At 35.3% G+C, this 25,514-nt stretch overlaps 1 protein-coding gene across 1 annotated transcript in view; it reads left to right on the top strand.

Moving 5' to 3' along the window:
• The first annotated feature begins 2,801 nt into the window (after positions 1-2,801).
• BMP5 (bone morphogenetic protein 5) overlaps positions 2,802-25,514 on the top strand; it is a 186,642-nt gene continuing 163,929 nt past the window's right edge. Inside the window, exon 1 of the mRNA XM_069070648.1 lies at positions 2,802-4,051. Coding sequence (XP_068926749.1) covers positions 3,559-4,051 — 493 coding nt within the window. The 5' untranslated portion in view covers positions 2,802-3,558. The remainder of the gene's footprint in view (positions 4,052-25,514) is intronic.

Genomic DNA, 25,514 nt, shown 5'->3' with positions numbered 1-25,514 from the left:
CTTTCAATAAATTTACACATATATGCACATATGAAATAAAATATATTATTTTCCAAATAGAAACATCATTCAGTCAATTTTTTGCTACTATAAATTTGTTCTCTCTCCAATCAACACTTTCCCCCACCCCTCCCACTATTCCTTTTGTAACAATTCAATAAGATAATAAATATTTTTACCAAATATTTCCTATACCTACTAGGTGAGAATCTTTTGGGTCCTAAACTTATTCATGCCACACATAGGTTGAGAACCCCTGGCTTAACAGAAGGGGTTATAATTGAAAAACTTTTCCTACTTACATATTATTATCTTATCCCTTTTCAGAAGTCTTTGATGTGAAGTCCACTTTCATCCTTCCCAAGCAGGTTTTACTTTAAGATAATTGAAGGGCAACTAGGGAATGGTATGAGACAGAAAAAATCAGAAAATTTCCTTTTTCAAGCTTTTCCTAGTCCTTGCCCTATCATCACTTTTCCTTTCATTTCAAATTAAAATTGCTACAGGGCATGCCCTAAGCTGAAAATAACTTTTGGTCTCATAATCTTGGATTGATAAAGCTTGCAGTGATCTGATGTATTCTATCTTTCAAAGTACTTTCTCATGCTTGGAGATAAACCCTATGTGTAATTCAAATGATGTGTTTGTGTGAGCATACCATTTAATTATTAGAACTGAATTTAGCAGCAGCTTTTAGTCTTGTTCATTTAAATTTACAGATGACCTCCTTCCCTTTACTGCCTGCCTCTATTTTGTTTTTCTTTTCTTTCTTGAGCATAAAGATTGTCAAAAGAGTTTTGTGGAAGTTGAGGAAGAAGGGAAAATTCTGACTTTTCCTTTAAAAAATGAAAATTAACTTGTATTTCAAATAGACACCTTACCTAGCTTGTTTAAGCAATTAAATGAAATTACATTGGTTAACTATAAGTCATCATTTGAAAAAAGAAGTATTTATATTCTTCTCATGGATATTATGTACAACCATGTATACACATACAGAAGGCCATGATGCTTATGTTTTTTTTCCCCTCCAGTATGGCCCGTTTTCACTTTATTTTTTGCTCTGGAGTTCCCCTGCTAGGATTCAAGGGGCAAATTCAACTTGGTAGTTTATTAAAAAAAATACAGTGGGAGAGAAACAGTTTGCTTTATCTGGGGTATGTTTTATAAATCTAAGAGAAAAGCATCTTGCCCCAAAGTACTTGATTTGAAACTGTACTAGTGACCAAGAATTCTCATTATGGTTTGGACGCTAAGTGAGTTATTTGAAGTATTTAAGTGGTTTTGTAGACCTGTTCTTAAGGGAATGGTATCCCTCCACTTAACCCCAATCATTTTGCACAACAACTCTTTGGGATATTCCTATTTCTCAAGGATATTCTATGAACTTTGGGAATCTGGGGTTATTGCTGTATAGCACCTGACATATGTCTTAATAATAATAATAAAAAAAAATCAGTGGAGGAAATAACAGTCATCCTGACAAAGTTTTAGTGAGAAGCATTTTAAGAAAAAACCAATTGCTTTTGTAAATACTATTATTCTCATAAAGTATAAAGCCAATGAACTAGACCATTGAGGGAAGTAAGCTAGCTTGTAAAAAATATTTGGAAAGAAAATAAGAGGGGAAAAAATGGAGAAAACATTGTCCTCCTCCACCCATAAGAAAAGTGAAGGAAAAATGTGATATCCAGTTGAATTTAGAATCTGATTCAAACTATTTCAGTGATACCAGAATATCTTTGAAACAATGAGATCTCTGATCTCTATGATTAAAAAGTAGTAATAAAACTTGGAGCTATGCAAAAATACTCATTTGGCTAAGACATCAAGGGTTAAGGATAAACTTGCACTATACTAATTTCTTCTGATCAGTTAGGTAATCTAAAATGGATTCACTTTCCCTAGTGGTTCCCAAAGTTTCCCATCAACCTTTAGAAGAAGTAAAATTTGAATCTGTTTAATTTCAGACAGAGTGCAGAAAGGTCACTTTTTTTTTGATAAATGGGTAGTTTAACAATTAAAGTGTTCCATAACAGAGTTAAAAAGTAATAGTATTAGTTATCTATTCTCAACTTCTATGATTTTAATTTTTAATATTATAAAACTATATATTATTTCAAATTGAATCCTATGTATAGTTCCATAACACACATATATCATATGTACAAAAGAAAGAGAAAAAGAAAGGGAGGGAGAGGAAGAGGAAGAGAGAGGAGGGGTTATAGTTAAAGGGATACATGGATCATTTTACTAAGCAAAAATTAGTTTAAACTTTTTAAACATAGACTGCCATAACCCTCAAATTGCTATGTTTATAATTGTGTTGGATAAAGTATATTTCCTAATGACAGATTTCAGTTTTCTTTTATTTTAGAAGATATAGTAGGTACAACTTAAGAAACAGCAAATTCACCTAAATTTAAAAAATGCTTTCATTTTGTATGTTTTCTCAGTGAATACAAGTTTAGATTCTTAATTTAATGAAAACAAGAACAGCAGTCAGAAATAAAGCTTAGTAATCTGATGATATCTCAGCTATTGCTTAGGATTTCATATTGAAGTATACTAAATTTGTGCCTTTAAAAGAAAGATCCAAAAGAATCCTGTGAAGAGCAGCAGTCAGAATTTTTATTCTAATATTTGAAAATATCCATATTCTGGAACTTCTCTCCAGAAGACAGAATAATGCTAAATTAGGTGTGTGGTTATAAAATGCTAAAAATGGAGATTTTTTTCTGGCAGCCAAAGGGTTAAGGTCTTTTTGCTTTACCAGTTTCAAATTACAATGAGAAGCCTCTTCTTTCCCAGCAGGGTTGTGCTTACATTAGTCTTTAGATCTCTCTTGAAGAGGGCTGGTATATTTGTGCCTGCTGGAGGTGGAAATAACAGTAAGGAGGAGAAAGGAGTTGAATGGACTTTCGAGAAGGTTTGCAAGTAAACTCAGGAAAACACATTTACTTTACTAGTACAACCTTAAGTCTCATTTTACACTAAGAGGACCCAAAAGATGTTAAAGTTATCACCAAGCTGCCGGAAAAATACATATGACAGCACCAAGGTGCAGATCAGGATAGATCTGTGATTCAGGACTTTGTCTTGGAAAGAACACAAGGGTTGTGAAGAAGTTTAAAACAAGTGAAGATAACTCTGGGAACTGCAGTTTATCAGAAGATCAACTTTTGTTAATCCAAACACCAAAGAGCTGATTGCCTTACATTTCTTTAGGAATGCATAGGTCATTTGACCAAATCATATTAGCCGTCTTCTGCTACATAAATGCAGTACAAACTATAACAACTGTGGATAATTGGAAATCCGAGTTTCAGCTTTCTTAGGAATAACCGCAACTTGACATATTCCAAAATACTTAAAATAGAAAAGGAAAATCATTAAGGATGTTGTCTTTAGGAAAGTCACTGACATGAAGAATAGGTAAATTTGTTTTTCAGCTGCTGGGGAAGCATACCTCCTAGGAACACAGCTTTTTAAGAGAATAAGAATTAAGAACAACCACCAAAAAAAAAAAAAACCCAGAACTTTTCCTTTTGGGGAAAAATGTATCTGACTGTACTTTTACTTAGGGGTATTGTTGGTTTGCTTTGGAGCTGCTGGGTTCTAGTGGGTTATGCAAAAGGAGGATTAGGAGATAATCATGTTCACTCCAGTTTTATTTATAGGAGGCTACGGAATCATGAAAGAAGGGAAATACAGAGGGAAATTCTTTCTATCTTGGGCTTACCTCACAGACCCAGACCATTTTCACCTGGAAAGCAAGCTTCTTCTGCTCCCCTTTTTATGCTGAATCTGTACAATGCCATGACAAATGAAGAAGATGCCGAGGAGGAGTTGGAATATTCAATAAGGGGATCCATGGGAAGAGAAACCAGAGGAGTAAGAAAGGGATACCCTGCATCTCCCAATGGATATTCTCAGAGAATACAATTATCTCGCACTCCACCTCTGACCACCCAAAGTCCTCCTTTGGCCAGCCTACATGATACCAACTTTCTGAATGATGCTGACATGGTCATGAGCTTTGTCAATTTAGGTATGTTATTTGTTTGTTTGTTTGTTTATTGTTAATCTATGTTATTGCAAAGTGGAAGTTTTACTAATGGCAAAGTAGCTGCATGGTAGGTGGTCATGTTTATATAAAGTCATTTTCTATAACTCTCCTCTCCTGGCTTCTGTTTCCTTTCTTTCATTGATGTAATGTAAATTCTTGCCTTAGGCAGCAAAGCTCATGTTTTTTAAATATAAAAAGTTAAAATTAAACACTTATGGTTTGAGTATATTTGAGTCTTTTCAGAACTTGTTAAAATCTCAACCATGCCTAAATGTATGAACAAACAGATGCTATTGTGGAAAGCAGAAATCTATGAGAACAATTACAGGGTTCATTGAAGAAGGGGCATGTGAGGATGAGAGACAGTGAGAAAGCACTTGTTAATTTTGTTTGCAATTTAAGAAATATATCAGATGCATCTTATATTATGCATGCATTTTTTATCTTTTTAAGAAATTCCCTTGCAGGGGAGATATGTGTAACAAAAATTATTATAGCTGAATTCATTATAGTCAAATAGTATCATCAAATATTAGTAATATTAAGGAATACTGATAAGACATTTCTTTTAATAAAGTGGAGGGGCAGACCAATAATTTCTATTTGCATTAAGATACTCATTACATATTATTGTTCTGAGAAAGTAAAGGAAAATTTAACTCATGTATTTAGTGACAGTCATCTATACAATTTTTCTTTTAAATCCTAACATTAAGCTCTCCACTTGTTCACTAATGAAAATCTTTGTAATTAATACCATTATTGGATAAGATATGATAAACAAACATATTAATTCAAGGTTAATTAGTAAATGTTAGTGATGATCTTAAAATATTGGAAAATGTTTAGAATTGATTTCAGATGATCAAGACCATTTTCTGCATTGTTAGTATCCATTATAATTTTCCTAATAAGAACATTAGTATTATAATGTGTTTAACCACAATGATTTCATAGAGGCTGTCATTTCACTAAAGTATCTCACTAAATCTTTCCATTTAATACATTGATAGCAATGGAAATTATTACTTTCAGACCTATTTAGAGATAAGTTAATTGTGTGATGTTTTAATGTTCAAACTTAAACATTTTATCTGCAAGTTTAACATGAAAAAAAGAATTAAAATTTTACGCTATCTAATTGGTTTTAAACAAATATGTCCAACTTTCTTTTAGTTTGAAGTGGATGGCCTCTGTGAGCAAATTATTATTATTATTGTTTAAAAAATTATAACGCAATATAAATTTTCCCCCAAAGTCATATGTCTCAAAGGCTAAAGAATATCTGTATGTTTTTATGTTATGCACTGCTCAGTGGGCTCTGCTCATTTGATATCAGCCATCCTTGCAAGAAGGATAAGGTGTTATCCAGGGTCATATATTTTATATTACCATAGATTTAAAAATTGTGAAAACTTTAATAAAGAGAGTTTTCCAGTCATTGAAATAATCAGATATCCTTGAAGTCTGTTCTCATACATTATAATTACCGGGTTTCATTTGGTCCTTACAAGCCATTAAAATGTAGCTTAACCCTAAATTAGTTGGAATACTCTTCCTTGCTTCGAATTCTATGTAATTGTGGTTTGTGGAGCATTTTACTTTACAGCTTTTGTAAGAAGTATTCATGAGGAATTCAGATTAGCTGGAACAGTTTTATCTTAACATTCCTTATTTAGGCATAATTAACATATTCACAAATAAATCATGGAAAGAAGGAAACAGTTTTATATGATTTAAGATCTGATAGAGAAGGACAAACTAAATTACTGAGTGGAAAAAAAAATATTACCTTGGTCACGAGTTAATCTTAACAATATATTTTCAAATCAGAGGAAGTTGCTGACTGGATCTTTAAGAAGAAAGACAAATTAATTCATATTTAAAGATCATCCAGCACCATCATTCTACTTTGTGAGCCATTTAAAAACTTTCTCAAAAGAAATAAAAAAGACCACTCATTAACCAAAAAAATACAGTTTCATTCAGCAATTTCTAGGACCTTCTTGTTATCATTGGAGGACAGTTCCATTTGGAATTAATGTTTTGGTGTACAGGGAATGCTCAGTTATAATTGTTTGGATTACATTAGTTGGGTAATTCAATATGTATGTTCTGGGATATATTTGGTCATGTTATTCTGGAGGAGGAATATTAGATGTGAGCTTCAGACAGGAATATTGTTTGTATCATGACTTGCAATGTAAAATAGAAAAGTGAGCTATCCTGGGGAACAAACCACAGATTTCCCGACTTTATTGAATCATCCTAAATGAAACCTCTCACTTGAAATATGCAGGATAATTAATTCTGACTGCAAGGTGAGTTTTTGCTAGTTGGATAAGGGAAAGTTAAATTCTAACTATACCATTCTCAGAGCTATTTTGCATATTCGTATGTCTGTGCTCTGTGATCAAAGACTTTTTATTCAAAAGATGAATTTAATGGCATGACTTCTCACAGAAAACAATACAAAACAAAGGAAAGGTGTACTAGAGTTCTCAGCATCATGTTATTATGGATAATGTTCACCTATTTTGGCATGTTTAAAAAGTTGGCATTCTTAAGCATTTTTGTAAATACTGCTTGGAGTTCTGCCTAAGTTCCTACCACCTTTCCATGCCCCGCCAGTAGCTGATTTTCCAATGTCCCAAATAGCACCTCACAAGCAGAGAAAAAAGTGTAAATGAATCAAATAACTAGTCCAAAGGTAATTTGGCCTGAAGTGATTACCCGGATATAGATAATTATCAGGAAACTAACCTATTTACATGTCTAGTAAAAAAGAGGAGAATGTTCCTTATACAGCTTCCTGCTTTGATCATTTAGGAAACTGTTGGCATTTTCTGTCAAGGGAACTGTTTTCTGCTGTTATTTTGAAACACAACTAAAATATATTTTTCTAAGTTGATATCTTGCTGACAAAGGACAACTGGGTCGCATTCAGAATGTGTATGAGCATTTCTTGAAAATGGCTTTAGGGGAAGTGACTTTTGATTCCTATTATTGGAAAAATGCACTTGAATTTAAACAACAGCAAAAGTTTTCAAGTTGATAGGTTGATGGTTTCCGTTTTTATGCTACATATTTTTAAATGAAGTCAGCAGCTCCAGCATTAAATGGTAATACTTTAATAGTAGTAGTTGCTTACCTTATTAGACTTCTGCTTGTGACTGGTTCATTTTGAAAAAGTGTTACATATGTAACCCCAGAAAACCTCTGTTCCGTCTTCATCCCTTTTAATTAAGACACAATTATCACTGCATTCTCAGCCTTCATCAAATGTTTTCTCAATGAAACTATGGACAGCTACAGAAATTTTAACTACATTATAGGTGCTGGTACTAGCAATAGCTTTGTGAGAGGAATATATGATTTTAACCATTGATTTTCCAAGAATAAAGACTTTGGGTTTGTTCCTCTAAAATATTTGAGCTCAAGACTATTATGTCAATTTTACAAACTTAGGGAATATTATTTTCAGTTCTTATATACATCTCATATATGGACTCACTTAAAAATAATCTATTCAGTCCAAGATATTATAAGTCACATTTAATTTGATCCTTTGGTTATCGTATCATTAAAATGACATAAATACAAAGACTTAAAAATATTAATTTAAATAAAACAGAAATTAAAATGTAATTATAATTCTTTACTGTCAAGCCCTATTATGTTGAAAGGAATTGAACTTCAGTTTTATCTGTTTAAATTCTCGAAGTTAGTCATGGTTTTTGACTCACTGATGGACTTTGCATGGTGTTCTCAGCACTAATTAATAAACAGTTGATTAATGCATTTAAATTCATGTGGTTAGAAGGGTATTCATTGTGGAGTACATAACTCATAATATTCTTTTACAAAACTATCTTGTAAAACTATTAAGTATAGTAATGTTTTTATAACCTTACAGGTCAATTTAATATTTAAAGTCATTTTATATATTACTCTTGCAAGGACATCAAACTCCTAATTAATGAAGGAGTTTTTTTGGGGGGGGGAGGGAAGGGGCAGAAATGATTTTCCTTGTTGACAGCTTAGAAAGGCATTATGACTATCTGCTGTTACATATTGTTTTCAGCTTATTAAATATACACTGGAGAATTTTTAACTAGGTAAAGCCAAATGTAACATATCTAGATAATTCTATGTGAAATCATACAATCACTCTGTCAATTATAAACACATTCATAAAAATTTAGGCTTTTTTGCATGATGACTTTTTTATAAAGTAGGTTTGCTTCAATCAAGCAATCTCATGACAACTACTATTTAGAAGGGATTAAAAACAATAGCAACAACAATAAAGCTCTTTTGTATGGATGGAAAAGTAGAGGTGGCTAGGTTGCATCAATGATTTATCTTTTCCTTTCTAAAATATTATATTCAAAAGTCTGAGCAAAGAGTTTTCATTTGAAGTTCTTGTGTTATTAGCTGATTTTCTACAATTAGTATTATCACTATCAGTAGTAACTGAATTCTAATCTGCCCCAAGTTCAAACTGATGCTCAAACATAGCTCTTTGTTAATGTTTTATCTGTGTATGTGCCATGCAAGGAATAACGCATGGTAGGTGTGAGTTTAAAAATGTTTCTGTCACCAATACCAGCTTCTTCCTTTCATTTTCCCTCTACTCCCCCACCTATACCTATATTTTTTAAATAGCATTCATTTCTGCAATATCTGTTTAGCCTCTGGTCTTAAGGGTACCTTTTTATCTCTCCCTTTCCTTTTGGGGGAATTTTGGAGTCATAGTTTCTTCATCCCAAAAGGGTTAGATTAACAGAAAATCAATTAGTTACAGTTTCATCCTTTAGATACAGTTTTCTACTTTCTCTGAACCTGAGAGCAAAGAGTTTATGAAGTACCAATTTCATCTTCCCCAACAAGAAGAAAGTTTCCCCAGGGCTTTGGAGTAATTCTGGCTATTGAAATCCTCTGTAATTAATTCCCACACCTTACTACTTAGCTGCATCTTCCACCACCACTACCCTACCCCTTAGATCTTCTATCCTCTTTTATTTGCATCATTATTTTCTGATCTTATCGTGACCAACTGAGCTTCAAGTCATTGTAAGGCTTCCACTGGCTTCTAATGCTATGACTTTGGGAAAGAAGTGGATTTTTGAATGGGCTACATGGAGAGAAATGTGAAAAGAATCAGTAAAATACAGGAGTGGAGCAATGAAAATAAATGTAAGATTGTAAACAAGGCGATTGGGACATGGGAATGGGACAAGTATTGCCAGCAAAAAGGGAAGGAGAAAAATAGAGACTATGTTACAGGAAGCTAAGGTATATAGAAAAAATCAGAAAAAAGGCTAAAGAATAAAACATACAAAGGTACAGGAATGAACAAAAGTGAGACAAAAAGAAAACAAATGAATAAGGAGAGGCTTCAAGTCCTGCTTTTTGAGTTGTGCAGGTGGAGGGTGGGTTGGAATTCCTCAGTCTACCTCACACTGACAAGACAGCTAATTCTACATCCCTAAACCATCAGGTCCAGGGACAAACTCTTTCATCTTCACAAACTAAAATACCTTAAAGGAAGAAAAAAAGTTAAAAAAATCCCTCGATACGTGTACAAGGAGCACACAGACGGGCTACTAACATTTACAGTCATAAATAATGTAGTAGCTTAGCTTTTAAAAACCACAGGTTAAAGGATGAGGCCTGCCATGACGCACAGAGAGGGGCTGAGATCAGAGGAGCAGCTAAAAGGGTTGGGAAGAAACAATGAATCCCCTTGTTCTAAGTAATATTTATGAGTGCTTCTTTGCACCTTAAGTTCATATTTTATTGGCTAGGCCATGGGGTTTCCCCATTTGCTCATCTCTTAAAATAACACCCTTGGCTAAGATTTCCTATAAAACATACAAGTAATACAGCAGGCAGAACTCACCGATCTTGACAACCAACTCATTTATTTAGGGAAAGAAGGAATCCGTTATGATTTGGGTGTCAGATTTTGACATTTGAGATCCAGCTCACACACACAAAAATTTGTCAGTAAAATGAAAACAGTAATAGGAGTATTCACCTGACTTTCAAAGAGAGATGGGAGAAATCTAGAGAAGCTAGATCACCAGAGTTGGCAAATTGTCTAAGGTTAAGCAGTAGTCAAGAAAAATAGAAACTAAACCTAATAGGACTTCAAATGTTCATATTGACTAAAGAATATAAAGGCTGACCTGTAGAATTAGAAAACAAGTTGTACTCTAGGGCCAGAAAGCCTTAGTGCAGTATGAAGGTTTTGGCACACATTGTATAACCAACTAGAATTGGAGGCTTCTTACTTGGGAAATTAAATAGATAGATACATAGATAAATGATAGGAAGATAGATTTAAAAATGTTAATTTGTGAAAAAGTAAATACAAAAAAAACTGCAGCATATTCATCTTTATCAGTTTTTAATATAATGAAAATTTTGTTAAGTTTTTGACGTGTTTCAAAATGGTGATTCTTAATGCAATGTTAAGACACACAGACACACAGACACGTACAAACATATTTTCAATATACCACCTATATTTGATGAACAAATCTACACAACCCAACTGATGGAAGTCGTCATAAGAGTATAATTTTAATTTTTATTGTATTATATTCAATTAATTTCTCCAAGTAACACATGATTTTCCCATCAAGATATCAATACCTTTGATCATAGGATCATTTATGGAGAATTACACATGATCTCAGAAGCCATCTAGTCCAGCTTTCTATTAGCAGAAACTGAGGCCCAGAGAGGTTACATGACCAAAGTCACATGGGTAGTAATTTTCAGGGTTAGAATTTGAACTCAGTTCTCTTATTTTAAATCTGGCATTCTTTTTACTTTGCCATATGAAATAACTAACTCTTTAAAAAAAAATTTGGTAAGACCACTTGTGGTATTATTTTTTAGTACCTAACAATCAGAATATATCTGCATATGATTAAACAATAGAATATCTTTCTCCCTCTAAACCCTATCGATTTCCATTGTCTGATACTGGATTATGTTTTGTCATCATGATGATGATGGTGGTGGTAGTGATGGTGATGGTGGTGAATCTCATCCTTACAAACATCATAGTTTTTGGTTTTTCTTTTGGCTTTATAAAAGTTAAGAGAAAGTCATAATTCTGCATATATACATGGACACATATATCTATACCTATACATACCGTGTTTCCCTGATAATAAGACCTATCCCAAAAATAAGCCCTCCCCTTACTGTGTAAGATTCCTGGAAAATAAACCCTCCCCCGAAAATAAGCCCTATTGAGATTGCTACTGTAGTGAAGGTGATCCCCTGCACTACATGCTACATTACGGTACCCTCTGTATGCACCGTTCCCCCCCCCCTGTGAAACGCACGCCGTGCTCTGAGCTGCATCCAATCAGAGCTGCAGCAGTGAGCGCATCATCCTGTTCTTCCCCAGTGATTTGCTTGCTGGCGCCATTGAGAGCAGTGCTGCAGAGGAGAGCTGAGGGAGGACAACATAAGCCCTGCCCTGAAAATAAGCCCTCTGGTGTTTTTCTTTCCAAAAAAATAATAAGACAGTGTCTTATTATCGGGGAAACACGGTATATATGTGTATATATATATATATATATATATATATAAACACACATGTACACATACATTTTATGCATTGGCAAGTACCATGGAGGAAATATTATCCATCCATGTTAAAGTACAGTTTGCAACTATTTACTTCAGTTGCTTAGCAGTAGACTATGATACTACACAACATTGATAAAGGCACTAGGACCAATTTAGTTAATGCAATAATTCACAGGAGGTCCTTCAGTTTAAAGATAATCCCAGTCCTATTTTCATCATATAGGCATATATATATATATATGTATGCGTGAATAAGTTAAACAGTTATTTAATTTGGAGAAACAGCTATCTAAGGTGAACACCAATTTCCGATGCCCTAATCAAAGAGAGAAAGATATTTAAATTCATGATCAGATTCTCCAAAGACTGACATTGACATTGTTCTAATTGTATAGTGATGTGAAAGTGATTTGTCTAACAACCCAAAAGGGTAAAATGAAGGGGAAGAAAAATTTCTATTGCTAACACTATGGAAAAATCTGGAAATGTAGCCCATGAAACTATTCCACTAATATGTGTATGTTGATAGAAGTTATTGATGGAGAATCAGGTGAACATTGGAACTGAAGATTTGGCAGAGGTGAAGCTGGCTAACATTTTTGATACTATATAGTGATATCAATTATTTTAAATTTCTATCCATTCCATTTCAACACGAATATTCTTTCTTTAATGCCTTTAAGAGATTCCTTTAAGGAACTTGTGAATATGTGTATTCCTGTTGTTGGAATAGGTTGCAACCCATTATGCTTTCTCAACCAATGTGATTCTTTTTCATGTTACGTTATTCAATTCTCAACACACGAACCACATAATGTACTAGAAGGAAATAGTTTGACAAAGGGAAAAGAAAAGTGATTCTATAGTCAGAGGGCCTGAGCTCAAATATTGCCTATGAAGCTCAGTGGTACAATCTCTGCATCAAAGGATATGACCATTTAGTTGACTTATTTGTATAATTCCAAATTCTTAATTGAAATGACTTTGTGTTATAGTTACACAAATAAGGCCTTTATGTGCTTATCTTCCTTTAACTTTTCTAACATCGATTATTTCCAACTTTCTTCATCTTTGCCAGTTTCCTGGGTGTGATGTGAAACCTTAGGGTAGTTTTGATAAACATTTCTAATATAATTAGTGATTGATATCACTTTTAATGTGGATAATAGCTTATGGCTTCTTTTCTTTCATTCACATCCTTTGACCTCTTATCTATTTGAGAAGGTATAGCTATAGAATTGAGACCAAAGTAAAACTGTATTATGTCATGGGAGACAAAGGATGAAAGAGCATTTATGGGAGGGTAATAAACAGTGTGGAATATTGCTAAGAGATTAAGGAGAATAAAGACAAAGAAAAAAAAGAGCATGACTTTTTATCTTATGTATTTGATAGTTGTCTTTATATCTTTGGTACTAAACAATTTCCTGAGAAAACTGATATTTTTTTTCCTCCTAGTCAACTACTCATCTTTTTTTAAAATATTTTAAAAATTTATTTAAATTTTTTTTTTTTTGCTTTTTGGAGGGCAATTGGGGTTAAGTGACTTGTCCAAAGTCACACAGCTACTAAGTGTGTCAAGTGTCTGAGGCCGTATTTGAACTCAGGTCCTCCTGACTCCAGGGCCAGTGCTCTATTCACTGTGCCACCTAGCCACCCCATCAACTACTCATCTTATCAGTCTAGATGCATAAATTTTGTTTATGGAAAAACATTTCTGATTACTTGCAAACAAGATTAAGTCTTTCAATTTCTGTAATTGCCTCCAATACCTTGTTTAGTTGAAAATTCATGCATTACTCTTAATCATGAAAGATATATGATTTATTTATCTCCTAATTGTTACATGAGCTTTAACAAATATTAAAAGTGCATACTTAATAAATATTAAATTAATGACCTAATAGGCTGTTCATTGTTGAATGTGGTATGTCAGTGCAAAGTTAATTTCTTCCAAATTGCTAAGAAAACACTTTTCTATACTTAAAGTGCTATAGACAACAATTGATTAAATATAAGCTGTAATTATTGTGCCACATCTGTAGTATTGTGTTCACTTTAAACATTGTGTATTTTAGAGGAATCACTGTCACCTATGCCTGGCATATTCTGTCTCCTCATCTCCACCTTCTAGCTTCACTGGATTCCTTTAATATTTAACTCAATACAAACTTTTTATAGGTCTTGCCTGCTGCTATTGACTTCCCCTTGAGATTACTTTCCATTTACACTGTAAATATGTTGTGTACCTGGTTATGTGAATGTTTTCTTCCCAATTAGTATTTTAGTTCCTTGTAAGCAGGAAGTATTTTTGCCTTTCTTTATATCTCCAGGGCCTATTACATTTCCTGTATGTAGTAAATGTCTAATGCATGGTTGTTGACCAAAAGACTGACCTTGTCAAAGTAGAAAACACCTAAAGAAGGGTGGATAGTTTGGTAAGTGGTCTGGAAACTAAAAATAGTCAAAATGAAATAGGAAAATTTTTCCTCTAAAATAGATTCTTTGGAGGTAAATATGAGAGCTGTCTTCAAATATTTGAAGAGTCATCATTGTGTATTATGTATTTGAATTGTTCTATTTGGTTAACAGGATATAACCAGGATGAGAGGGCAGAAGTTGCAGAGAGACTGATTTCTCTCAAAACCTGTTTTGTCAGAATTAAAATTGGAATGCATCATGAAAAAGTGATCTCACCATCTTTGGAGGTCTTCAAATCAGTAGATGGATGGGTATTTGTTGGGGATAAAGAAGCAATTTTATATTGGCTATGTGTTAGATTGATCAGTTTCTAAGATCCTTTCCAACTCAGATTTTATGATTTTGTGAGTATGTTGCATCCTCTGGGATATGCTTCTGGAAATTGCTTTACAAGTGATCAAGGGTCAAATTCCTAGGGTTATCCTATTGCTTCCACTTAATCCTGAATATTTCTTGCATGCTTTCTTCCTTTGTGGCCAAAATCAGACTACACAGTTGAAAAATACTTGGCTTGTGTAGAGGTGCCCGTACACTAAGGAGCCCCTTTGGAACAAAGAGACATTTAAAAGAGTTATTTAATACTCCTTCCATCAACAGTATTTTTGAACATGCTTAATTTTTACAAATTTGATTCATGAGTACAATCTGAGGATAAATTGCTGAGCTGGCAGATGGAAATTCATTCAGCTCAAATAATCATAAAGTCATTGAGTTTTATTGTATTGTGTATGTGTTTGTATTTTGTTAATCTGTGGTTGTTCTCTTACCATGTTAAATTAATTGTTCGTATGAATTTACTTCTACTTGGAATTGCATAATCTTAAGTGTCCTTGACCTTTGCAGACTGCTTGTTTAGGTTCATTTTTATCCAGTGACCATTTGACCCACTTATTAATTGTCCTTAATAGTTTCCTGTTGTATTATTTTGAAATAGATATGAGAATTTATGGAGCTGATCCAAGAAGACATGTAGCACATTTCAGAGCACCCTAATTCCAAACTAGGGTAGTGAGGTGGTGCAATGGACAGAGTGCCAGACTTGAATTCAGGAAAACTCATCTTTCTGAGTTCAAATCTGGTTTCAGACACTTACTAGCTGTGTGATTCTATGCAAATCACTTGCCTCAGTTTCCTCAATTGTAAAATGAGCTAGAAAATGAAATGGCAAACCATTTATATTGCCAAGAATATCTTAAATGGGGTCACAAAGAGTCAGACACAACTGAAAAATGACTGAACAACACCAACAACAAGAATTACAAACTATTTTCTCAATGCAACTATGTGATAGAGGCAACTAGATGGCACAGTGGATGAGTGCAGGACTTGGAGCCAAGAAAACTTGAGCATTAAGCTAACATCAGACACTTACTAGCTCAACCTGGGCAAGTCACTTAATTTCTGTCTGCCTCTTTTTCCTTATCTATAAAATGATGATGAGAGTAGCACTTAACTCTCAGGACTGTTGGGAGGATAAAGTGAGATGATATTTGTAAAGTGCTTCAAAAACCTTAAAATGCCATATAAATTATAGTTACTATTATTCCTCATAGGAGCCACAATATCTCCTGCCTCTGCCTTTGTGCTGACTGACCCCAATATTTAGAATGCACTTCTTTACTAATTCCTCTTACAATCCCAAGTTTCAATTGCCATCTTCTACATAAAGTCTTAATTATATTTGCCCCCAAGACATTTAAACTTAATAAAGCCCATCATTCAAGCCTGATGATGATTTTTTCCAAGATCAATTGTTATCCAGTGCTTTATATTGTCCAACTTTGTGTCATCTCCAATTTTATATGCAGTTGAACCATTAGAATATAAGCTCCTTGGAAGGTGGGGATGTTTCACTATTTTTGTGGCCCTAACACCTAGAACAGTTTTTGGCAAATAGCAGGTTCTTGAGAAATGCTTATTGATTGATTGGTCTATACCCTCATCCTAGTAATTTATGCAAATATTTATTAAAACAGAATCCATGACAAATTCCTTGATTGTTCCACTGGAGACTTTCTTTTAGTTTTTCATTAATTACTTACTATTTGTCGCTCCAGTCATTAAAATGAGTCCAAATCCACTTAGATATCTAATGACATTGTCCACATCTGTCCTTTGTACATATTATGCAATCATAGGGAAAAAGTGACTTCCTTGAAGTCACATAGGTAGCTTGTGTAAGATCTAGAATTTGAACCCAGATCCTCGTACTGTATATTATCTTTATGATTCCATGCAAAAGTTCTCTGAACATAAACTGTTTATATCTTACTGGCTTGGTTAGTCTTGATCAGTGTTTTGATAAAGGAGACAATAACTCAAAATGAACTGTGAAGGATTAATTTTTTGCTGACCTTGTCACATGGCTTCATCATAGTAATTTCTTATAGTTATGATCTGTGCCAAAGATCTTGGACTGTCTGACCAAGTGGAACACAAGCTCGCCAAACTTAACTTGGTAAAGTCGAGGGGGCCATTGCTCTCCTGGAGTCTTCTTTAAGGGGCCAAGAATACAGGGAAGGAACAGATCAGATAAAATGAGAAGCACTTGAGGGAACTTTCAAATGGATGCATCCCCTTGTCTTCCTCTCACCAAGTCCTCATTTTCAACAGCAGCACAATTACATGGCACTGGTCTCACAATCGAAAGGATTAGTGCCAACACCATTAATTGCTCTCAGGTAGCTTCAGGACATCTGTTAGCTAAAAATACAGCTTAATCTAAAGAAGGGGAGATCTTCCTGATGAAAGTAGACCTATTCACATTTCCATTGTCCAGCTGCCCTATTATGCTAAGACAATTTAATTGGTGGCAATAGACATTATTTGAATAGAGCGACCTGATTTCTTGCAAGTCTTTGGTTTCGAGATATCCTTGAGGGAGAAGGGCACCTGTTTCTATCTTTTCAATATCTACAGGGAGGTGAAGATTATTGGCTTTTTTTATGTTTCTCATAGAGGAGAGGACAGTTTTCTACAGGGAAAACAGATGGAGTTTGAGGTCTACAATCCCAGAATGTTAGAGCTAGAAAGGACTTTAAAAGATCATTTTTTTCCAGTTCAAACTACAACCCCCAAATTTTACAGATGAGGTACCTGGGATCCAGAGAAGTGGTGTGATTTATCTAATGTCAGACAACTGCTAAGCACGAGAGATGGAAACTGAACCTCAGTCTTCTGACTTCCAGGATGATATTCTTTGTAGAAGATCAAAATCTATAGGTCAGGGGGTGGCCAGGTAGCACAGCGAGTAAGAGCACCGGCTCCAGTGTTGAGAAGACCTGGAGATCGAATCCCGGGCTCAGATACTTAGCACCCACCCAGAAACACCTGGCCGTGTAACCTTAAGCAAGTTACTTAACCCCAATTACTTAGGGCTGGCCAGGTGGCTCAGCGAGTAAGAGCACTGGCTCCAGTGTCGGGACGACCTGGATCAAATCCGGGCTCAGATACTCAGCACCACACCCAGAAATAATAACTGGCCGTGTAACCTTGAGCAAGTTACTTAACCCCAATTGCTTTAAAAAAAAAAAAAACTATAGGTCAGGGTTCTAGCTCCCACTGTTAAAATTCACAATAACATGGTCCTCAAATTCCTGGCTGGAAGGGTGTGGCTCTGGGAAAGAGGCTTACACTTCCAAGAAGTATTTTACCCATCAGAATTAAGCAAAGAATTTCATTATCATGTATCTTATGTAAGCATAGTTGGTTTTAAATTACAAAGTAGTAATCCAAATTTTTCTTAAAAACCTAACGTTTCTGAAAAAGGAAGCAGATGAAAGAAAGGGGAAGAAAACCAGGACCAAATAAAACACAAAGGAATCCACATTAAAAAGCAGAAAAAAATACTGTGTGACAGAGTTTTCCAGTGTTCTTTAAACATTGGAGAGAATGAACTTCCTGAAGGGGAAAACCCCTGCCCTTTATCAACACTTGGCTGCCTTTAGAAGTGACCTGCTGCCAGGAGAAATGGGGAGCCCCTTTCTCTTTCCTCCCCCCACCCCACCAAGGGAATAAGAAAACTGAAAGAGCTAGTTCATTCTTGAGAAGTCAACAGTAGCAACTGAAGTGGGTCACATAAAACTTTGTAAGAGAGGAACCAACAGCAGTAGTGGAGTGGGGGGTGGGGACCCCAAAGAATTTTACTGTGTCTGCTTTCCTCCAGGCACTATGGAATATCCAGATTCCAGAGACTAAATGCAGACTTAACTTCTCCTGCTATACTTATATATTTTTGCGATGTGCAAAAACACAAGTTAAGGACAATATTAAGAGTTGAATTGTTCTATCCTTCTAGAATGCAACCTATGAACCAAGGTTCACTTCCCTAAAAGTATGTAGAGAAAGAACACATATTTAAGTTAATAAGATTGAGGTCAGCTTCCTCTTGAATTTTAAGCACAAGACAACATTTATCTCTATTAGATTTATTTTTACTAGATTAAAATAGATAAGAATTACATAAGGAACTAGACCACTGCCTTAATTAATGTAGTGCCTTTTGACAGACCAGTGTAATTGCAACTCCAAGCCATTCTTCATACGATTTTCTAACCATTCATCTTCATCAGGTAAAATATTTAAGCATACATTAAATAACTAGATAGAATTTCTAAAAATAATGGCAGACTTGAATATTGAATGCTATTATCAGTCTTGATAGAGGCAGTATGATGTAGTAGATAGCCAGTCTTGGGGGTCAGGAAGAACTGGTTTTAAATCCTACCTTTGACACACTGACAATTTCATCCTGTACTGACCATTTAATTTTCCTGTCCTTTAAATAAATATCTGTGAATTGCAGAGAAGGTGCCAACACTCATTGGCATAGGAAATTTCCCCATCTGACATTTCTCTCTTTCACTAAAATCCCAGGTCCTATTCTTATACTTATCCCTTTATCAGTATCATTCTTTAATGATGAGCTCTCCCAGCTTAAGATAGTCAAGAAAATTATATTATTATAGATTCTTGGAGGTGTGTCCATATATTTAAGGTAAGCATTTTCTAATACCATGAAACATAATGGGATAATGGTTGCAATATCAGATTTTGAGCCAAAAAGGTCTGACTTCTAATCTGCCTCAGAGACTTATTGGTTTTGTGACCCTGAAGAAATCACATAACCTCTCTAGATACCAGTTTCTTCATTTGTTAAATGGGGCTAACAAAAGCAGCCACCTCACCTTATTTTTTGAGAATCAAAAGAGATAATTTATGTACTTTAATGGTCAAACTTTAAACAGGGTCTCCTAACTTTTTTAGTATAATGGATTTCTTTGGAAATCTAAGGAAGTCTATGAACCCCTTCTTTGAATAGTTTTTAAATGTATAAAATAAATAGGATTATAAAAGAAGCCAATTATATTGAAACATAGTTAACACTTTTTAAAATTTCACAAATCATGCCTCCTTTCATAAATGACTAATGTGGAAATATGTTTGCATTGATTGCACATGTATAACCTACCATGTCCAGGACAGGGGAAATTTGGAACTAATTTTTTTAATGAATGTTAAAATTTGCCTTCACATGTAATTGGATGAAAATGAAATATTATTTTAAAAAATAAAGTTTATAGACAACAGGTTAAGAATCCCTGCCTTAAAATGTTATATACTTGTCTATTATTAGTATTTGTATCAATATTCTTAGTATTGGACTAACTTGTTTCTAACCAAGAAACAAAAGAAAAATGATAAAGAACATCCGACATTCATTTCTCCCATAAAGATGCAGAGAGGCACAACATGAACCTTCTGTTAAATGAGAGGCAAGATGTCAGAAATGCAAACAGCAACAGGCCCCTTTAGAAGTGGTTGGAACTGCGAACCAAATAATAGTGAGTTCATTTGGAAACTGGAATTCCTCCAATGTACTAGCTAGGACCCAGGGCCACACAAGCAGCAGTGCCCTACCGCTTGATTGGAGCCCCTCATCCAGATCCTCATCAACTGAGCCCCTGATTGGCCAGTGACGCTTATGAGGGGAAGACTAGAAGGGAGGTTTGTCCTGTAGAACCCTCCCCCAGACATTAGGGAACCCCTGCTGCTGGGAATTTCCCTCTGGCAAAATAGCTCTTCATCACCCTGCGAGGTAATGGTAGAAGCCTCCTCTGTGTTCCCTATAACACTGAATGCACACACCACATTTAATACAAACCCTTGAATTGTAGCAGCTGCAGCCCTAATCTCTTGCATGTGTCAAGTGAGCACTTTTCACGAAGTTCACACATTGTCCATATTCTCTGCAATGGCTAAATATTTTATTTCATCCTCCATATGTAGTCTATGTGTGCAAGGCTAACTAGACATGTGGGGCATTTCAGAGAATCAAAATGTGTTTTGTTGATAGAATACTTATCAAGTACTACTAGCGTCATAAATAAGAATTTTTTTATGCTTAAAGAGCAGGACCAGGCATTGATTGTTGAGGGGATGGGTGAAGGTGGAGGGTGGAAGTCACCTAGAGTGGGGCCATAGTGAAGAGGAAGCTTGCCCCAGAGATACTTGGAGGTTTCTAAATTAATGGTCATATGGTTCTTTAAAGTTTACAGAGCACAATTATCATAATATCTTTGAGATAGGTATGACAATTGCTGTCAAGCCCATTGCACATGTGGGAGAACTAAGGATCAGTGACTTTACAATTGTGACTTTCCAATGGTCACACAGCTAGTGAGTATTAAAGCTAGACTTTAAACCAAGGGTAATTTCAATTTTATGTACTGCCTCCCCAAATAACATTCCTGCTCAATAAATGCAGAAACTGAAAGTTATAGAAGTTGAGTTGACCAGGATCCCCCAGATCTGAAAAAGATCAACTGCAAACTCAGTAGGATTCAGCAGTGTGAAATAGGAACCAAGAGAACTCAGACTAACTTGTGCTACACTAAAAGTAGCACAGCTTCCAAGGATGAGGAGATGATACTACTATTTGACTTTACCTTGATTAGACAATGCTCTGAGTATTGTATTAAGTTCTGGGAACCATAGTTAAAAAAGATCTTGATAATAAACTACAGAACACCCAGAAGCAGGTACTTGGGCTGATGAAGGGCCATGTTGAATGAACATTGGTTACAGGAACTAGGGATTTTTAGCAAGGAATGGAGAGGACTATGGGGGATATGGTAACTGTTTTCAAGCATTTTTAAGGGCTGTTATGAGGAAGCAAGTTTATATTTGACCTGTTTTATCCCGGGGATGAAGATAAGAAACGGTATGTGAAAGTGTAAAGAGGTAAATTTAGAACTGATCTCATTGAAAGGAGGAGGTGATATAGCATATAGCACCCTGGACCAAGAGTCAGGAAGACCCAAATTTAAATTTGGCCCCCTATACTTCCTAGCTGTGTGATCATGGACAAGTCACTTAACCTCTGTCTGCCTCAGTTTCCTCAATTTCAAAATGGAGATAATTATAGTCCCTGCCTCATAGGGTTGTTGTGAAGATCAAATGATACAATATTTATAAAGAACTTAGCACACTGTCTGGGACATAGTGATTACTTAACATAGGTTTGTTCTTTTACCCTCACTATTAGAGCTATCCCAAAGTAGTACTGGAATGCTTTGGAGGGTAGTGTGTTTCCCTAACATTAGAGGTCTTCAGGCAGAAGACAAATGGCTTCATAAAGGGCACACTTCAGCGGAAGCTTCTTTCAGTTATCAGTTGAAAGGTCCAGCCTCCGAGTTTTCTTCCAACTCTCAAATTCTGTGATCCTTAATTACTATACTAAATTGAGAACATGAGTCAGCCTGGATATTAGGCAAACAGAGAATTAGCAATTGTCATCTAAGCCTTTGATTAAGGTATGAATGATTTTCTAACATCCATCAAAAAGTAAATATAGCCAGAGTCCTTTGGAGAATAAATTGGTTTTACTCTGTTGTTTTTTTTCAATTTGGTATAGCTTAGTGCTTGATTGCAATTGAGGAAAGTTGGAGATCTGTAGTTTTAGATGATGGTGTAAACCGAATATTTTTCTTTTGACTCAAAATCTTCTGAAGCACAAAAAGGACCAATTCACATCTTAGCCTAAAACCTACAAGTTAAGATTTTACTCTTTTGACTTATTTTCTAGAAAATTAGTGCTATTCTGACTCCATACAAACACTATTCTTTTTCTAGAAAATGTGATCTATTTCCAGATAACTTAAGATTTCAATGATATGTAAAAATTACTATATCCTTACAGCACTGATTCCTGACCCAGGGGACCTGGGTTCTAGTCTGTTCCAGTCCTTGTGAATACTCAGGAGACATGGTGGTGGGAACAGACATATAAATAATCAATAAAGCAATAGTACCTTTTATCATGGCATGTATTATGAGCTACTAGGGAAAGCTCAAGGCTTAATACAAAACTCCCATGTGTGTGAATGGAATAGCAGGAATAACAAAAAAAGGAAAGGAGACAATCTGGAACATTAGCTATTATGATCTTCAAGCCACATCAGGAAAGAGTCTTTCAGGTTGCCAGGGCTGGTCCCTTGAGCCTCATTCCAGCATTACTTCCTCAAAAGCAACAATAGTTTTTCAGAGAGATTGTCCTTGGACATGATACAACTAACTCTGCCAAATATTATTGACTCTTCCTAATAGGTATGGCATGCCTGGTTCACAGTCATGTTCATGCCAAGGCTTCCTATGGCAGCTGAAAGTCATGTATTTCAGTTGAAAGGGGCTAACTCTTATTCACATGCATCCAGTTGGTTTCCAACTTCTGATGTAACAGACAGGGACAAGGAAATTACTGTCCAGGAGAAGGTCCATTTAATAAAATAGAAATAAGAAGTTTGGAAGTTTCTGGAGAATGCATAGTATAGCATAAGTGAGCCCCATTTGTTTCAGAGAGGTTCAGAGGCTTTAGGTTTTGTAAACTTAAACATAATATATCTTGTTTGGCCATCAAAGAGCTGTTTGACCTTAAGCAGGTCACTCAGCTTTTCTGGGTCTTCCCATATGTACAAAGGGACCACAGAAATGGCAATTAGCAGAATCAGGTCTCAAGTGCAGGCATCCTAATCCTGGATTCAATATGTTCTTTCTAATATACCACACTATTGGTCCCAAAGATGACTTTCATCTCTAATCTTCTGTTGTATCATGATTCTAATCTCATTGAAGATATACTTTGAGAAAGGACATTTATCCTTCATGGAAAAGAAGAAACTACCCTTCCAATGGAACAAGTCATCCTTGAGAGTGTCTGGAGATTATCACTTAGGAATCATTTGGAATTATAACTTCTGGTTTGGGAATCATGCATTGACATCAGTAGTTCACTATAGATATCACTTTGTACTTTGAATTTGAGTCCTTTTCAGAACTTAACTGTCATTTAGCTTATATCTGTCTCGCTATTTGGTTTGGATCTACCTGGGTCTCTCACTTGGGCCTGCTACCTATTGAACAAATGTGATATTTAAGGAAAACAAGGGTCCTGGCTAGGTGTTTTTTCAACTATATGTTCATTTAGAAGAAAATAAATGCTAGAAACAGTGAACTGCGATGGAAAGGATGTTAGAATGATCCTCAAGAATCCTGGATTACAGCTCTGACACATCGCAATGTAATCCTACAGTTTCATCAGTAAGCCTTAGTTTTCTCATTTGATATGCTATCACAAGAATATTATGGGGAAAGAGCTTTGTAAACTTTATATAAGTGGCAGTTACTACTACTACTACTACTGTTTTAAGCAACTGGTGGTTCAAGGGATAGAGTTCTGGGTCTGGAATCAGGAAAACCTGAGTTCAAATCCAGTTTCAGGCATTTCCCAACTGTGTGACACTAGGCAAGTCACTCTAAACATACCACTACAGGTAGGATTAGATAGTGGTTTATTTGAAAGGAGATCTGGAGGGCTAAGTGGATTGCAAAATCAATTTGATAACAGTGGGTTATGGCAATCAAAAGCTAAAGTGACCTTGGGATCCATTAAGAGAGGCATAGCTTCCAGCTATAGGGAGGGGGTATTACTAACATATTTTGACCTAATCAGATGTCATCTGGAATATTGTGGTCAATTCTAGCCACCACAGCTTTACAATAACATTGAGAAGCTGGAGGGTCCAATGTAGGTCAATCAGGATTGTATAAGGCCTTGAGAGCATGTCTGGTGAGGATTGATTGAAAAAAAGTGTATTTAACCTGGATAAGACAAAATGGAGGGAAAATCTGATAGCTGTCCCAGGCTTTAAAGGACATCAGATAGAAGAAGAACCAGACTGGGTTAATTTGGTCCAAGTAATAAGTACCAAGAGAGTAAGTAGAAATTTAAAACTGGGAAATTTAGGTTTGTTGTCAAGGAAAAGCAACAATAATAACTACCACAAAATTTTCTGATAATTAGAACTGTCCAAAATGGGAATGAACTGCCTTCAGAAGTGGTGTGCTCCCTCTCTTTGGAGGCCTTTAATCAGAGGTAGACAATTTATCAGTTATATTATGGTGAAGTTTCCTTTCATGGATGAGTTGGATAGATGACTGGTGAGGTCCCTTCAAACTCTTAAATTCTATTGATTGATTCCTTTATGCAATATTGCCTAAAACATTTCCCTTTACAAACTGTCCAATATCCTCAGGGATAGTATTAGAATTCAAGGGCTGGTACTTACCTTCTGTTGAGAATTCTAACATGGACAGGAACCTGTGGCTTTACAAAGTATAACGAAAACTCAAAGGGATCTGTGAACTTATCTCAACGTGGATACTACCTCCAACAATGACCTACTTCTCCTTTTCCTCCCCACATGACTCATCTGTGACCTCCCATGTTTCTTTCCTTTCTCTTGCCATTGTAAAAATATTAATGAAGCACACAGGCCATCCTTGTTAGCCCATACTCTGATGACCATTTGATCTTTTCAGTGAGTATTAGTTGTTTGATGAAACCCCTGTTGCTTCTTTTTGGTATTTCCTTGTCTCTAAAATGTGGTAGCTTGTATCTGTCCATTGTTCTTTGAGGTATTTTCAATTTTAATTCTCCTAAGATGATCATTTTCCATGGCTTTCAGCTCAATGGGTCTGCAATAATCTTGATATTCAAAAGGTGGACCTTTGTTTCAGGAAGAATCTTAGGGTCACTAAAAAACCTCTGCAATTTCTGAAAGTCAATTTTTATTGTCTTTCTGTATCTCTCTTAATTCATTTTTCATTTACAGTGTCTTTCCAACATTATGTGTGTATGTACAATACATATATACACATGTATATACATATATTTTATACATATGCTGTATGTGTGGATCCATATCTTTCTGTCTCTGTGTTTATGTGTATATTTATTTATTTACACATATACATAGAGAAGAGAAGGGGGAAAGAGAGAGAGAGAGAG

This window comes from Petaurus breviceps, unplaced genomic scaffold (genome assembly GCF_028583685.1).
Source record: "Petaurus breviceps papuanus isolate PSGF00001 unplaced genomic scaffold, PetGlider_PUasm1.0 90822, whole genome shotgun sequence".
Taxonomy (NCBI): Eukaryota; Metazoa; Chordata; class Mammalia; order Diprotodontia; family Petauridae; genus Petaurus; species Petaurus breviceps.
The sequence above is the reverse complement of the archived record's forward strand: the minus strand, read 5'-3'. Positions and strand labels throughout refer to the sequence as shown.